The sequence below is a fragment of the Chinchilla lanigera genome, unplaced genomic scaffold, assembly GCF_000276665.1.
Source record: "Chinchilla lanigera isolate Chin_1 unplaced genomic scaffold, ChiLan1.0 scaffold00112, whole genome shotgun sequence".
NCBI lineage: Eukaryota > Metazoa > Chordata > Mammalia > Rodentia > Chinchillidae > Chinchilla > Chinchilla lanigera.
In genome coordinates, this window is record NW_004955513.1 from 612,045 (window position 1) to 627,195 (window position 15,151).

The 15,151-nt window shown below is 56.7% G+C and overlaps 1 protein-coding gene across 1 annotated transcript in view; it reads left to right on the forward strand.

Moving 5' to 3' along the window:
* The first annotated feature begins 521 nt into the window (after window positions 1-521).
* Prdm12 (PR domain containing 12) overlaps window positions 522-15,151 on the forward strand; it is a 15,283-nt gene continuing 653 nt past the window's right edge. The window contains exons 1-5 of the mRNA XM_005408635.1: window positions 522-744; window positions 2,530-2,720; window positions 4,164-4,319; window positions 13,373-13,484; window positions 14,832-15,144. Coding sequence (XP_005408692.1) covers window positions 522-744; window positions 2,530-2,720; window positions 4,164-4,319; window positions 13,373-13,484; window positions 14,832-15,144 — 995 coding nt within the window. The remainder of the gene's footprint in view (window positions 745-2,529; window positions 2,721-4,163; window positions 4,320-13,372; window positions 13,485-14,831; window positions 15,145-15,151) is intronic.

The following is a 15,151-nucleotide window of genomic DNA, read 5'->3' on the forward strand; positions in this document are numbered from 1 at the left end:
GGCCCAGCAGGTCTGTCCTCCGACGTCAGGGGGTCATTAATAACCAATTAGGAGGGTCACTGCGGCTCCTATAAAGGCGCTGAGATTTTGCCAAGGGGAAGACGGTCCCGGCTGGGTGTGCGACGGGCAGGCGCGCGTCCGAGAGCCCCTCGCCTGAGTCTCTGGCAGCCGCCGCCTCCCACCCACCCGCACCCCCTGTTCCCGCCTCTGTCTCCACCCGCGCCTCTGCAGCCCTCCGCGCTCCTCTGCTGCCATCTCTGCGGATTTCTGTCTCCCTCCTCTCCGCCTGTCTCCCCTCCTTCACTTTCCTCCCTCCCAGCCACTCCCGGCTGCCGCTCCCTCCTCCTCTTCCTCCCCCCCCCTCCTCCTCCCCCTCCTCCTCCTGCTCCTCCTCCTCCCGCTGGTCCTCCCCGGCACCTCTTCCTTCTCCTCCTCCAGTGCAGCCCTCTCCTCTCCTCCTCCGCTCCCGTCTTGGCCCAGCCCGGCGATCCTTCCCGGCGCCGGCGAGCCCCGTGCTGCCCATGATGGGCTCCGTGCTCCCGGCTGAGGCCCTGGTGCTCAAGACGGGGCTGAAGGCGCCGGGGCTGGCGCTGGCAGAGGTCATCACCTCCGACATCCTGCACAGCTTTCTGTACGGCCGATGGCGGAACGTACTGGGTGAGCAGCTCCTGGAAGACAAGAGCCACCACACCGGCCCCAAGACGGCCTTCACCGCAGAGGTCCTGGCACAGTCCTTCTCCGGCGGTGAGTGTCGCCTCGCCAGGCCGTCGAGGCTCCTTCCATCCCTACTTCCCTGCAGCCCAACCCCAGGCTGGCTGGTGGAGGACCACCTCGGTGGTGCAGGGTCTGGTGGCTGCTGGAACCAGCTCTGCCCGTGCGCGGCCCATTTCGCTTCAGTGTCCGCCGTGGGTCCGACGGGGGGCTCTGATCAGCCACGCCAGGGCGGCACCGGGGAGGATCACATAGATCCCATTGACCCTGACTACACAGCTCACCGCTCTGTCCTGCACCGGCTCCCCACCCCACCCTCGCCCCGGGCTGGCAGGTTCCCGGCATTGAAAGCCTTACTAGGCGTGTAATAGCAGTTGACTCCAAAAGAAGGGGTTTTAAATTCATTTGGTTAACTTGGGCTTGACCCTCGAAAGTTCCCACTTAAACCGAGAACTTTAAAAGGCTGCAGGGGCCGGGGAGGGACGGAGGGTTGCAGGGCCAGGAGAAAAAGCCGGCGAGAGAGCGGAGAAAGAAAAGTTTCTTTTCTTTAAGATGTCTCAAGTTCTTATTCCTCATTCATCAACCCGCAAACAATATCTTTCCCTGGCGCTGGCATCTCTGTGCGTCGCCCTCTCTTCCCCCTTTACGATTTCTGTTCCTCTCTTAATTTACCGTGAAGACTAATTCCACTTCCATTCACGCTATGTCAACCATCTAATCCCCCCTTTTTGTAAGGGGAATTCCTCGGCCCCTTTTAAACAAGTTCCCTCCACATTGAGCTACAATTTACTGCTACAGCATTCTTCCAGGGCTAATGAATTTAGAATTAGCAATTTCTTTCGAATGGAGCCCGGTGAATGCGATCACTTTAACAGCGTGACAAATTGCCGGCCGCGCTGCAATGGACACCGTTTAACCCCCTCTTTCAGCCGGCCCACTCGCCGGGTATTTTCCCAGGTAGCTTAGAGGGGAACCTTGTAAGACAAGGAGGCCGCCCCTGCGCGCCTGGCTGCTCCCACCCTGGCTGCGAGGCCCGGTAGGGGGACTGGGGCGGGGAGCGGCGCTGGCTCTTACCAGCCTGGAGAGGCGACTTCGGGGCTTTCCTGGAGCGGAGAGGGACCCGGGGTGCCCGGGGTCACGTCGCGCGGCCCAGCTTTTGCCGCCCTCTCTCCCAAGATCGGTCTCCAGTGCTGACCGCGGCCGGGCTCCTCCGCCAGTGCCTGCGCCCACGCCTGCCGCGGCGCAGAGGGGTCGAGAAGTGAGCGACCGACAAAAGCGCCCCGAACAGGACTGGGCCAGAGTCCCGGGCGGGCTGTCACCTTCCGGAGGGACCTGGCCTCAGTTTCCGCGTCTGTACCCCCATGCGCAGCAGTGGGCTCGCTAGTTCTGATGCTTTTCCGGGATGGAAGGCAGAGGAGGTTGTACAAGCTTTGAGGATTCGTGGAGGAACTGAAAATCCGCTCTTAGAAATGAGCCCAGGGCCGGGACGTAGCTCAGCAACACAGCATCTGCCTACAAGGGCAAGGTCCGGAGCTTCTGAGTTTGATTCCCAGTACCGCCTGCCCCCGCAAAAAAAAAAAGAAAAGGAAAGAAAAAAAAAGGAAAAAAGAGCTGAGCCTGAGTGAGCAGGGGGGACTCTGTTCACCAAGCCTCTGCATGGGGCCGCTTTCTGGTTACGGGGCGTCTTCTCCAGGTCGGTCGGGGATGGTGTGGGGCTGGCCAGGCCTTGGAGGACGGGTGGCCTCCGGGTGGGGCAGGGAAGGGCTGCCTCTCCACGGGCTGACGTAGGCGTTGATCTGGCTCCCCGCCCTGCCGCAGAGGTGCAGAAACTGTCCAGCCTGGTGCTGCCGGTGGAGGTGATCATCGCCCAGAGCTCCATCCCTGGCGAGGGCCTCGGCATCTTCTCCAAAACGTGGATCAAGGCGGGCACCGAGATGGGCCCCTTCACCGGCCGAGTCATCGCCCCCGAGCACGTGGACATCTGCAAGAACAACAACTTGATGTGGGAGGTAGGGACGCTGGGCCACCTTGAGGCGCCCGGGCTGCTGGTGGCAGGGGCAGTTTCCGTTCTTGCCGGGAGCCATGGACGCTCCCAACCTGAATACCCATGGGGCGGGACCATAAGTCGGCCACTGCCACCAGGCAGGGAGCTTTCTCTCCTGGAGATTCCTCCCCAGACTGCTGGCCAGGTCCTCAGAGGGGAGAATCTCACTGTCCTTGCCCGCTCAGGTCAACCCTAGAGCACGGCATTGCTGTCTGCACCGCACAGACGGAGCACTGAGATCCAGCAGGCCCTTCGCTCGCCCAGGACCCTCAGGGGTGTGCTGGGAAGCCTACCTGGGGGTGACCTTCAAAATGCTTGCATTTTGCCCCTGGCCACAGAAGCAGCCAGAGATGCCCCCCAGTGCCAGCCCCGGCTTGAGGGTGAGGGGTGGCTGCAATGGAGACCAGCGGAAGTCTGTGTTTCTTGGGACTTGGTGTCCCAACACCAGCACGATGACGTACGTACTGAGTCAAATGGTCATCGCTGTTTTGGCGTTGAGTCAGCCAAGTCCCCAGCCTGCACCCATGGGATTATCTCGGCAGCCCCGAGAGTTGTCCCCACCTCACAGAAGGAGTCCGAGGCTTCGGCCCCTGGCCTGCCGGCCCTCCTCTGCCCCCACAGTGCCAGACGCCTGCGAGGGCCACCCTGAGGACAAAGCCACTCCAGCAGCCGTTCTTCCCCCTGGGGCCCTTGCCCTGCAGAGCTGGAAACCCACCGGGCCAGATGGCGTCTCTCCTTCCTAATGCCATTCCTCCCCTCCTGCTCCCCCAACCTGGCAGACCCTGGGGAGCCCAGAGTGACAATCCTGCAGCTGGTCATAGGAGCAGGAGCCAGGAAACAGAGGCGCGACCCACCTGAGGCCTCACCTGACCTCATCTTCTTCCTCCTCTGTCGGCCTGAGCTAGTGGTTGTCGGACCTCTGCGTGCTCTTCGCGGCTCCCACAAAGCAGCTTAGGCCGGGCCAGGGGCCACAGTGAGCAGCTGGCCCGCTCTGGGCTCCTGTGTTTCCATCTGAGATCCTGGCCCGTGTCTTGGGGCACCTCTGCAGCCCTCAGGGGAGCTAGCTGGGGCCACTTTGTCTGTGCAGGGATCCCTTGAAGCACCCCCTTCCTTCTGGGAGTCAGGAGGCCCTAGCAAGGAGTCAGGAGGCCCTAGCAGCAGGAGCCCTGGACACTGATGCCTCTTTGGCCACTTCTGACCTCCCATCCTCAGGCAAGAAACCACTGCACCAGGAGCCTCCCTTTCCTCAGGGGGCAAACGCAGCTGATCATAGCTTTACCCACTCTCTGGGCTGCTTGGGAATGGAAAGAGTGTGCAGATGTGGCTGGCCTGGCATCTGCACCTGGCCCACCAAGCACACACGTGGCACAGCCCTGCCTCACCTGGGCTCCTCTCTACCTGCACCCAGGTGTTCAATGAAGACGGGACGGTGCGGTATTTCATCGATGCCAGCCAGGAGGACCACCGGAGCTGGATGACCTACATCAAGTGCGCCCGGAACGAGCAAGAGCAAAACCTGGAGGTGGTCCAGATCGGCACCAGCATCTTCTACAAGGCCATTGAGGTGTGTGTGTGTACGTGCATGCACAGCCATGTAGGGGCCAGTAGGGGGGTTCCTGCGGGGGGGAGCCACAGAGGGCAGAGGGACGCTGCCCTGGCTGCAGAACTGGGGCTCGTGCTTTGTGGTCTCTGGAGCCCGCCCTACAGGGCAGTTTTCTGCCGCAGATGGGAAGGATGGGCGCTTTCAACTTTTCGCCATGTGAGTGCCAGGAACATCTCCGTAGTGACTTCCTAGAGATTGGCTGAGGGTGTGCTGCAGTTCGGAGGGCAGAGCTATTTCAGAGAGTGAGATGAGGAGCAGCAGGCAGGCCAGGGTGCGTTTGGCGGGGAGAGGGACTGGTCTCAGCGACGGTGATGGTGCGCTGTGTACCAGGCTTCCCGCAGGCGCCTGCTATGCACTGTCATGTTTGCTGTCCATGAGACGCCGTGAGAAGGATCCCGGGGTGACCCGCAGTCCACAGCCGTGGAGACAGAATCTCCCTCAGCAGCAGGCAGAGTGCAGGGCTCCCGCCAGGCCTCTGCGGGCGTTAGCACGGGAAGCTGTGCCGTGAGCCTCCCGGGGAGTGAGGACGGTGTGGGGGCCAGAGGGCAGGTGCCGCTCCCTGTGGCGGCTGAGGGCCTGAGGGCTGAGCCAGGCCTGGGGAGGGAGGTGGCCTGGTAGAGGGGACTCTTGAGAGAGGCCGGCAAGCTGAGGTGAAGGCGGCGATGCTGCAGAGCAGGAAGAGCTGGGGTAGCCAAGGCGGCCGTATCCTGGGGACTGTCCCTAGACATGTCCCTTGGCAGAGCTTTGGTTGTGTGCTGGCCTGGGGGTGTGAGTGTTGTGGAGGGTGACAGCTGTCCCACCACACTTGTCAGGACCTCAGCGTCTGCTCCGACTAGGGAGGAGGCGGGATTGTGGGGGTCCTGAGGCTGATTGCACTTTGGGAGTGGCCTGGAGGAGCCCCTTTGGGAGCACAGAGAGGGACTTCCTTCTATCCCCCCTCTATTTGGTTGCTGGGGCTTGGAGCCTGGAGCTCTTTCTAAGATGCTCCAGGGTGCCCAGGCCTAGCAGCTTTGGGGACTGGGGTCCTACTGTCCCTAGATAGCCAGGCCCCTGGGGCCCCCTAAGGAGGAGGGCCTTGGCCTGATCTGGTGCAGCAAGGGACCGAGTCCCAGCTGAGGGGCGGCCCTGGAGAACCAGGAGGTTGGTGGAGGAGGGGTGAGCAGGTGCTTCCCTGGAGCCCGAGGTGCTAGGATAACCAGGTGGGTTCAAGGTAGGACAGAGGGCTCCTGCAACCCTTGAGCTGAGCCACTACCTCCTAGAAGTGGCTTCCAGTGTGGCTGAAACCACTTTTAGCAGAGTGCACCCTCCTGGGTCCACACACACCCACACATGCACACACGCACACATACACACATACACAGGGTCATATTCACGCACTCCCTCCAGCCGCGACACAAGTGCATGTACGTTCCCGCTCCACACAGATGTGTGTGTATACATACACATGTGCACACAGGAGACAGGCCAGACACCTGTGTACATAGGGCCCTATGTCTCATCTCCCCGCACACATCAGTCTTGTAGAAAGCCATCAGGACACATAAGCAGACATTTACGCAGAAATGTAGAGTCAACCAGGTGTGGTGGCCCACGCCTGTCATCCCAGCACTCAGGAGGCTGAGGCAGGAGGATTGCCTGGAGTTTGAGGCCAACCTGGGCTACTTAGTGAGTTCAAGACAACCCCAGGACTACATAGCAACAAAACAAAACAATTAAAACCACAGCAACTAAAGCAAAACAAAAAATAGAAAGAAAAGTAAAAAATGCAGAATTAGAAGGCAAGGTGGCTGAGAAACAGCTCCAGGGAGGGACTTGAATTTATAGGATTAGGAAAAAAAGTTGACCTACATTTGATCAGGACTGTAAGTTTGTAGTCCAAGGCCACCTTCTGTAGCCACATGTAAACTATGTGCTGCTGCACACGTGATGCAGACGGTTCAGATGAACAGAGATTTCCGGCGTGGCTCGTCATGCTCTCAGTCAGGGAGCCCCTGCAAAGGCACTGTGCGCGAGGGACGGAGGACATAACACGCCCCCAAGGCCCTCTTCAAAGTGAAGTCGGGCTCACTTTTCCCCAGCCCTTCGGCCAGGCCAGACTCCGCAGGCCGGTGACTGGCGTGTCCGGGTGTCCGTGCGCACTGTCCAGCCCACGCAGCTCTCGTGTGCCTGGCGCCTCCAGAATAAACCCACCGTTGTTCTCCGGGTCAGGGTGGCCAGGGAGAGGGACCTGAGCAGCGATCTGTTTTCTTAATCTTCCCACCAGCCACTTGCAAGGCCTTTCGTACTTTGTAACAGTAACCCGTTATTTGCCGGAAGTGTGCAGGACATCTGTATCCCACAGGCATGGCATCCTGTAGCTGCTCGATGGCTTTCCCCACGCGCAAACCAAGGCCAAGGGGCTTCTGCGCACGAGCGGCTGTCGGGGAGCCATAGGGAGGCGGTGCTGGGCTGGGTCTGCTCCGGTGTCACCCGGGCCGCCTTCCAGGCTCACTTCAGCCGCAGATGCTCACTGCAGCTCCTGGTCCTCAGAGCGTGTGTCCAAGGGGTGCCCTGCACTCACGGGTGGGCACAGGACGTGGCACAGCGAGAAGTCATCTTCTCGGGGCAGGGGCAGGTGGCGGGCGATAAACACAAGGACCCGGACCTTCCAGAGACAAAACAAGCTGCACCAGGGAGCAAGACTTGTGCCTAATTTCAAAGGGCGGCGCAAGGAGAGCATTTAGGAATAAGTTATCACCATTTGGATTTGGGTACTCTGTCTTTCCCTTCCCTGCTTTTAGCAAATGATTGGGTCCTGAAATGTAGGCTTTTCTCTCCTGCCTTTTTCCCCACTTATTTCAGGTACTTGAGGTTTTTCTTTTCTTCTAGATCCCCATCTCCTTCCTCATTTTCTCTCTTATTTAGTTATTTGTTTATTAGTTTGTTTACAGTACTAGAGATTGAACCCAGAGCCTGGTATACAGGCTAGGCAAACTCTACCACTGAGCTACAGCCAGCTGTTTTATAAATTTTTATTTTGACACAGGGTCTTGCTAAGTGTCCTAGGCCAGCCTCAAACATGAGACCATCCTACCTCAGCCTCCTGAGTAGCTAGGATTACAGCACGCAGCATGGTGCCTGACTCTTCTGTTAACTAGGAAGATAACGCCAGGCATTGTGGTGCATGTCTGTAATCCCAGCACTTGGGAGGCTGAGACAGGAGGATTGTTGCGAGTTCGAGACCATGCTGGGCTGCAAAATGAGCTCAAGGCCAGCCTGAACTGCACAGTGAGACCCTGTCCCAAAAAGACGCACACACACACACACATACACACACAAAGCACCAAAGCTATGAGGATGAGCACAGTTGTTCTTTTGCTCTTGTTCATTGGTGTACACATTTTTTGTTGTTGTTTTTTTTCCCGGTACTGGGAATCGAACTCACGACCTTGTGCTTGCCAGGCAGGCGCTGTGCCACTGAGCTGAATTCCCAGCCCCTGGTGTACACATTTAAATTGCTCTGTTAATAATAGGCATCAGTGTTACCATCTGCAGGGCATTTACCATGTGGTGCTATGCTAACACCCTTTTCAAAAGGTCTTAGCAACTTTTTTTTTTTGATACTGGAGAATGAACTCAGGACCTTGTGCATGCTACACAGGCAAGTGCTCTGTCACCAGGCTACACTCTCAGCCTTACACTTTTTTTTTTAATCAGACCAGATCTTGCTCTGTAATTCAGGATGGACTTCAACTCACTCTTAGCCCAGGCTGGTTTCAAACTCATGGTGAGCCTCCTGCCTCAGCCTCCTGAGTGCTGGAATTACAGGTGTGCACCACACCCGGCTCCAGCCATGCACTTTTTAAAAATAGAATTTGACTGGGCACAGTGGTGCACACCTATAATCCCAGCACTCGGGAGGCTGAAGCAGGAGGGTCATCATGAGTTTGAAACCAACCTGGGCTGCAGAATGAGTTCAAGTCCAGGCTGAACTACAGAGCAAGACCCTGTCTCAAAAAACCAAAAACCAAAAACAGAATTTGTTCAGCCCTGTGAGGTACTCTTTATTACTATCCCTGTCCTATTTCTTTATTTCTCTGAGGCGCTGGGGGTGGGACCCAGGGTTTTGCACACCTGGGTCTGCTCTCCCCATTTTAATGATAAAACTAAGGTCCAGGAGATCCTGGGAGGTCGCTGAGCTGGGAGTTGAACTCAGGCCTGCCTGGCTGATTGCCCTGTGCACGGCCTCCCTGGCCGGTATCTGTTTGCTGGGGCTCTATTAATTGGTGTGTCAGGACATCTGCTTACGATGGGAATTGATGTTCACCCGGATGACACTGTGATTCTTGCAGTGCGGGGATGGGGCAGTCTCCCGGGAGCATGTTCAATGCTGGGGCATGAATTTGCATTAGGAAAACAACCCCCAAAGCTCATCATTTCCAATTTAGAATAAAGATTGAGAAAGCAGAGCAGCATAGAACTTCGGGGCTACGGGGCATGTGTGAGCTGTGAGGCCACAAACCTGTCGACCAAAGACTTGGGCTCCACTCTTCCCCCGGGCTTTGGTGCTGTGGATTCTATGGTGTGGGAACTGATGCTTCCGGGAACTGGGAGTGAGCTGGTGACTCAGGTCAGAGCCCCGGGAGGAGAGAGAGGCTGGCCCTGCTGGCGCGTGACAATGGTGACTGCGCTGGCAGGGGCCTGCAGGGGCTGTGGCTTCCTGGCCCTAGGAAGTTGTGAGGGCCCAGGACCATCTCAGGGAGCAGCTGCAGCCCCTAGGATCTCCAGGGCTAGATCACAGGGGCTCTGGGAGGAGGCCTGCCTGCAAGCGGAGGGGAGCAGGGCCTAGGTCCCAGTCCCCTCCTCCGTGCCTGTGTGGCTGACAGCCTCTAGCTGCCTGTGGACCTGCGTCTCTCTCAGTCCCACTTGGTTCTTCTTTTTTTTTTTATTATTTTAAAAATAAAAGGAGGAAAACATAGACAGACAGACAACCTTTTACAAAACAGCAAATAACAGTACAGACAATACAGAGTTACAAGCAAAGTGGTAGGAAATTAACAATGCTTCTTGTATTACATATTGATATCTTCAGAGTGGTTTCTCATGAAAACAGATAGAGACATGCAATGTTGATCAATCAGGGACTCATTAACAGTTTCTTTCGGCAGAGAAATAGAAGACAGTAGAACAACTACGTTAACTATCCTGTATATACATACATACAAAATTTCTCCTTCTTTCCACTTGGTTCTTCTGAATAGACTTTTTGTTGTTTTTTGAGACAGGGTCTTGTGTAGTGCAGGTTGCCTTTGAACTCACTTTGTAGCCCAGGCTGTCCTCAAACTCACATTGACCCTCCTGCCTCAGCTTCCTGAGGACTGAAGTTAGGAGTGTGTGCCATCACGCCTGGTTTTAGACTTTCAAGGCTTTTTTTTTAAAATATATTTTTCCCTGAGCAGAACCATTTTTTTCCTACAAACACAAATGTGTGTGTGCATGCGCATGTCTGTGTGTGTGTGTGTGTGTGTGTGTGTGTGTGAGGGGTTGTAAGGAAAAGCAGAATGCTTTACCGTGATTTTTGTTTTAGTGATATTTTTAGAACAAATTAAAAGTCCTAAACACTGAAAAAAATTTTTAAATGTGTGTATGTATATAGATATAATTCTTTTTTTTTTTTTTTTTCTTTTCTTTTTTTCTTGTTTGTTTGGTTTGGTTCAGGGCCTCTGCACTGAGCTACATCCCCAGCCATTGTTATTTTTTTCTGAGACAGTCTCACTACATTGCCCGGGCTGGGCTTGAACTCACGATCCTCCTGCCTCAGCCTCCGAGAATGCTGGGCTTACAGCTGTGCAGCACCATGCCCAGCATGCTCTTTCTCATTGTTTTCTAAAAAGCCAGATGCATCATCTAAACTGGAAGTCACGCTGCCTATCGTGCTTTTCTGCACAGACCTTTAATCAGCATTTTTCCGAGTGTCTCAGAATGCCGAGCCTTTCAGGGGAACGACGTCTAGAGAGCCGGGGGCAGCCGCTGGGCCCCCAGAGTGAAGAAGTTTCATTGTTTACCCTTCTATACTTCTATACATTTATGCCCATATGTTTCAATTTTTAAGTTGAGTAAAAATAATTTTAGCAAATTTTAAAAATACATTAGTAAATAAATGATTTGCCCTTATACTACACCAGGCACTGCTGATGTTGCTATTTTAAAAATAACATGCCTAGCAGCTGGTGTGGTGGTGCACACCTATGGTCCCGGCACTCTTGGAGACTCAGGCAGGAGGATCAAAAGCTCAAACCCAGCCTACACAGCCTTAGTGACTTAGTGAGACCGTGTCTCAAAATAAATTTTAAAGCAAGTTGGGGATGTAGCTCTTTGTGAAGACCTGCGTTCCATCCCCAGTGCTGCAAACAAACAAAACAAAGCAAAACTAATATTCCAAGCAATCATTTTCCTCCTCCCTCTCTTCCTTCCTTCCTTTTCTTCTTTTCTCCCCTTCCTCAGCACTGGGGGTGGAACCAGGGGCTCGCACAGGCTCATCAAGTGCTCTGCTACGGAGCAACAACCCCAGCCCCAAATAATCACTGGGGAAAAGAATATTCCTGAATTAAAAAGTATATTCCTGGGGTTGGGGATTTGGCTCAGCGGCACAGTGCCCGCCTGGCAAGCGCAAGGTCGTGAGTTCGATTCCCAGTACTGGAGAAAAACAAACAAAACAAACAAACAAAATATATATATATATTCCTGATGAACATAATCCAAGATGTTGTGGATCTGATTCTCACTCATCATCTCCATTATTAGATTTACTTTGCTTTTTGTTTTGTTATGTTTGAGACAGGGTCTGGCTATGTAGCCCAGGCTGGCCTCAACCTTGAGGTAGTCTACCTGCCTCAGCCTCCCGTGTGCTGGGATAACAGGTGTGTGCCACCACGCCCGGCTTAGTATATCTACTTTGCATTTAATGCTGGCTGTTATTTTCACTCAGACGGGAAAGCCAGCTTGCCTTGGTCCTGCTCCCAGACGTGGGCACTGCCAGCCCCGCTGAGAGCTGTGGTTCCGGACTGCATCTGGGGCCACCTGGGCCTCTGTCCACAGCTGTGACAGAGCGGTGGCTTCTCTTGGGGCACACGCGGAGCTGGAGAGCAGGGCACTGGCGTGGGGCTGGTGTCCACGTCCCCAGCCTGCACCCTTCCTGGGCTCCGCATTCTGAGACCTTCGGGAAAACGCTGGTTAACGCTCTGTGCAGAGAAGCGCGACAGGCAGAGTGACTTCAGTTAGACGACGCACCTGACAGCAGCAGGCCAGGGTGACGCACGGTCCCTGCTTTACCGCTGAGGAAGCGGAGGCCCCAGAGCACAGCCGGCCGGGCCAAGGCTGCCCGAGCGGCAGGCGGCTGCACCCCCGTGCGGGGGGCCTCGGGAGGGGGCAGGCACCGTGGTGTTCAGAGCCTGCTGTCCTTTGACCCGAAGGCCGGCTGGGGACAGCGCTGGCGGTCACTCACATCGGGTTGCAGAGTGGGGGCCTCGGGGATTGTGTTCCCCGACGCTCTCGTGTGAGAACGTGGGCCGAGAGAGGCGCGGTGACTTGTGTGAGGTCAGGAGGGCCCCGGTGACCTGGGCCCATCTGTGCCCGCTTTAGAGCCACTTCCTCTGCGATCAATTCATGTTAAGACATCCGAAGGCCAGCACCCACTCGGGGAGTAACGCTCCCCTCCCTGCCCCCTCCTTCCGCCCTTGCCTCCCTCTCCCTCTCCCCGCCTTCCTTGCTTTCTCCTTTCCTTTCTTGATCTCCTTCCTCTTCCTCTATCTCGCCTCACCCTCTCCTCCTCCTCTTCCTCCTCCAGCACGGGACTGGCGGAGCCCAGGCTCCACGGGCCAGGCATGCCCGGTCCCGCCTCGCTCAGCCCCGCGCCCTCCGTCCGCCTCTCCCAGGTCTCACAAAACCTCTCTCCTCTGCCCTTTCCCGGGGGCCTCCTGGACGGCCACCATGACTGTGACAACCAGACCAGCCGCACGAGCTCTGGTCCCCAGCAAACTGGCCGTGACACCTACCCTGGGGTCACTGCAGAAACCCAGACCTGCTTGTACCCCCGAGCTGGCTCTCTGAAGCCCATGGCAATGTGCTTGCAGGAAGGGGCATGGTGGCTGCAGGCTGAGTATCAGGCATAGCAGTTGCCAAGGCCCCCGTGCCCTCCTGTCCTACCCCTGCTCTGGGGTTGGCAGAGCTCGATGCTGGGCTCCAAGGGTATCCGTGCTCGGACACAGGCAGGAGGATGTGGTGACCGAGGGCTCTGGGTGTGGCAGGGTGGCAGGCCACACCCTGGTGGAGGGACCTTCTCTCTGTGACCCTGCTCTGGGCGGTTTCAGACACCTCTAGTGGACTCTCCTGAAAGGGGACCCACCAGGGACACAAGGCAGCTGTCTCTGGGGCGTCTGGCTTTCTCCAGTGTCCCCAGGGCAGGCGTCACAGCCAGCCCTCTGGGGACCAGGCCTCAGGATAGTGACAGCTGTCCCTTTTCTCCTCTGCCCTATCTGGCTGGGCCTCTAGGTTCCCACCTAGGAGAGGTGACTAACTTTTTTATCAAGGCCAGGGTCTCTTGGGGCACCCCCTCTGGAACCAAGCCTTCCTGCCACTGTGATTGTCGCTTCAGACACCCTCTGCCATCTCCCTGGTCTGGCATCGGTTGTAGGCTCTTGTCATGGCCTCTGTGAGGCTGCACCCCTGGGCATCTTCTGAGGCGGGGGTGAGCATCAGTCCGAGCCTTGCAAAGCCATGGCGGAGGGCATGGGACTCGCTGCTGCTGTGTGCCTGGACAGAGCTGCTTCCAGAACACTCTCAGGCAGGGTGTAACCAAGTGCCCCGGAAGCCCACAGCCTTTGCTCCTCGGGAGCACCTGGCCCGGCCCCACCAGCCTCCTGTCCTGTGGTGCAGGCCGGGACGGAGATGACAAGAGGCCTGGGGAGGGGCAGAGGGGCACGATGTCCCCGGGGCCTCGTGGCCTCCCTGACCTCATCTGGCCTCTGTCCCTGCAGATGATCCCCCCCGACCAGGAGCTGCTGGTGTGGTATGGAAACTCACACAACACCTTCCTGGGCATCCCTGGGGTGCCCGGGCTGGAGGACGAGCAGAAGAAGAACAAACACGGTAGGTGCCCCTGGCGGGAACCGGAGTCCTGGCTTTGGGGACCCTGGGCCCAGTTGGGGGGGGTGGCAGGAGGAGAGATGGCAGGACAGCACTCAGTTCTGACTCACTGTGAAATCTTGGGGGCTGCTCTGAGCCTCAGTTTCCTCGGAGGAAAGGTCTCAGGCAGGGCGATCTCTGAGTTCCTTTCCAACCAGGACATCCCGTCCCTGCCCCTATCCCTGGCATAGGAGCTGACATCAAGTATGAAGCAGGGCACAACGAGCCTGTGTGTGTCCAGGAACACTGCTGATCAACACAGACACCCCTGCTCAGCACCTATGCCACAGGCCTGGTGTGGCAGTGGTGCCTGTGATCCCAGTACTGGGGAGGCTGAGGCAGGAGTCTCTAGCGTCTGGGCAACTTAGCAAGACTCTCTCTCAAAAACTGAAAAGGGCTTCAGTGCAGAAACCTTGGGTTTACTCCCTGGTACTGGAGGGAACAGCAAAACCAAACCAAAACCAAAACCAAAAAACTAAAACATGCTTTGCCAAGTACCGGGCTAGCTCTGGTTTCCTGGGTAAGAAATGCAACCTTTGATGAGCATCAAAAGCCTCACTAAGCCCTTGTGGAACTTGATTCTCCTTATTGTTAGAGGAGAAACCTGAGGCCATTAACTTCTGACCTTTACTTACGGGGGCAACACTGCTATGGCCTTTGCAGGCATGAGAACCTGACCTGCACTCCCTGGTACACAGCGGAAGGTCGATGGATATTTGGGAGATGAATTAAACAATGCTGGTTTTTGACTAGGTTCCTTTTTTTTCTTTTTTCCTTTCCCTTTTTTTCCCCCCCTATGTCGGCAGTTGAACTCAGGGCCTTTATACATACCCGGCCTTTTTATTTTATTTTATTTTTTGGTACCGGGAATCGAACTCAGGACCTTGCGCTTGCCAGGCAGGCGCTTGTGCCGCTGAGCTATATCCCCGGCCCTATATTTTATTTTTTATTTTGCAACAGAGTTTCACCACATCGCTAAATAACCCAGGCTGCTATCCTCCTCGGCCTCCAACTTGCTATCCTCCTGCCTCAGCCTCCCACAATGCTGAGATCACAGGTGTGCACCACCATTTCCAGCTCTGGATTCTCATCTGACAGATGAGCAAGCTGAGCTTAGGGGGCCAAGTCACTAAGATCTCCCAGAGCTCCCAGAGGGATGGAGAACCCAATTCCTACTTGACCCAGCCCTAAGGCCTGCAGGGCCCAGATCCCCGAGCCGGGCTGCGGCGCGGGTGGCGCGGAGCGTGGAGTGGCGTGCATTGCGCGCGGGTTCTGTGGCTCTAACCCGTCTCTCCCCCCCGCCGCGCCCAGAGGACTTCCACCCCGCGGACGCGGCTGCGGGCACGGCGGGCCGCATGCGCTGCGTCATCTGCCACCGCGGCTTCAACTCTCGCAGCAACCTGCGCTCGCACATGCGCATCCACACGCTGGACAAGCCCTTCGTGTGCCGCTTCTGCAACCGCCGCTTCAGCCAGTCGTCCACGCTGCGCAACCACGTGCGCCTGCACACGGGCGAGCGCCCCTACAAGTGCCAGGTGTGCCAGAGCGCCTACTCGCAGCTGGCCGGCCTGCGCGCCCACCAGAAGAGCGCGCGCCACCGGCCGCCCAGCGCCGCGCTGCAGCCGCACTCG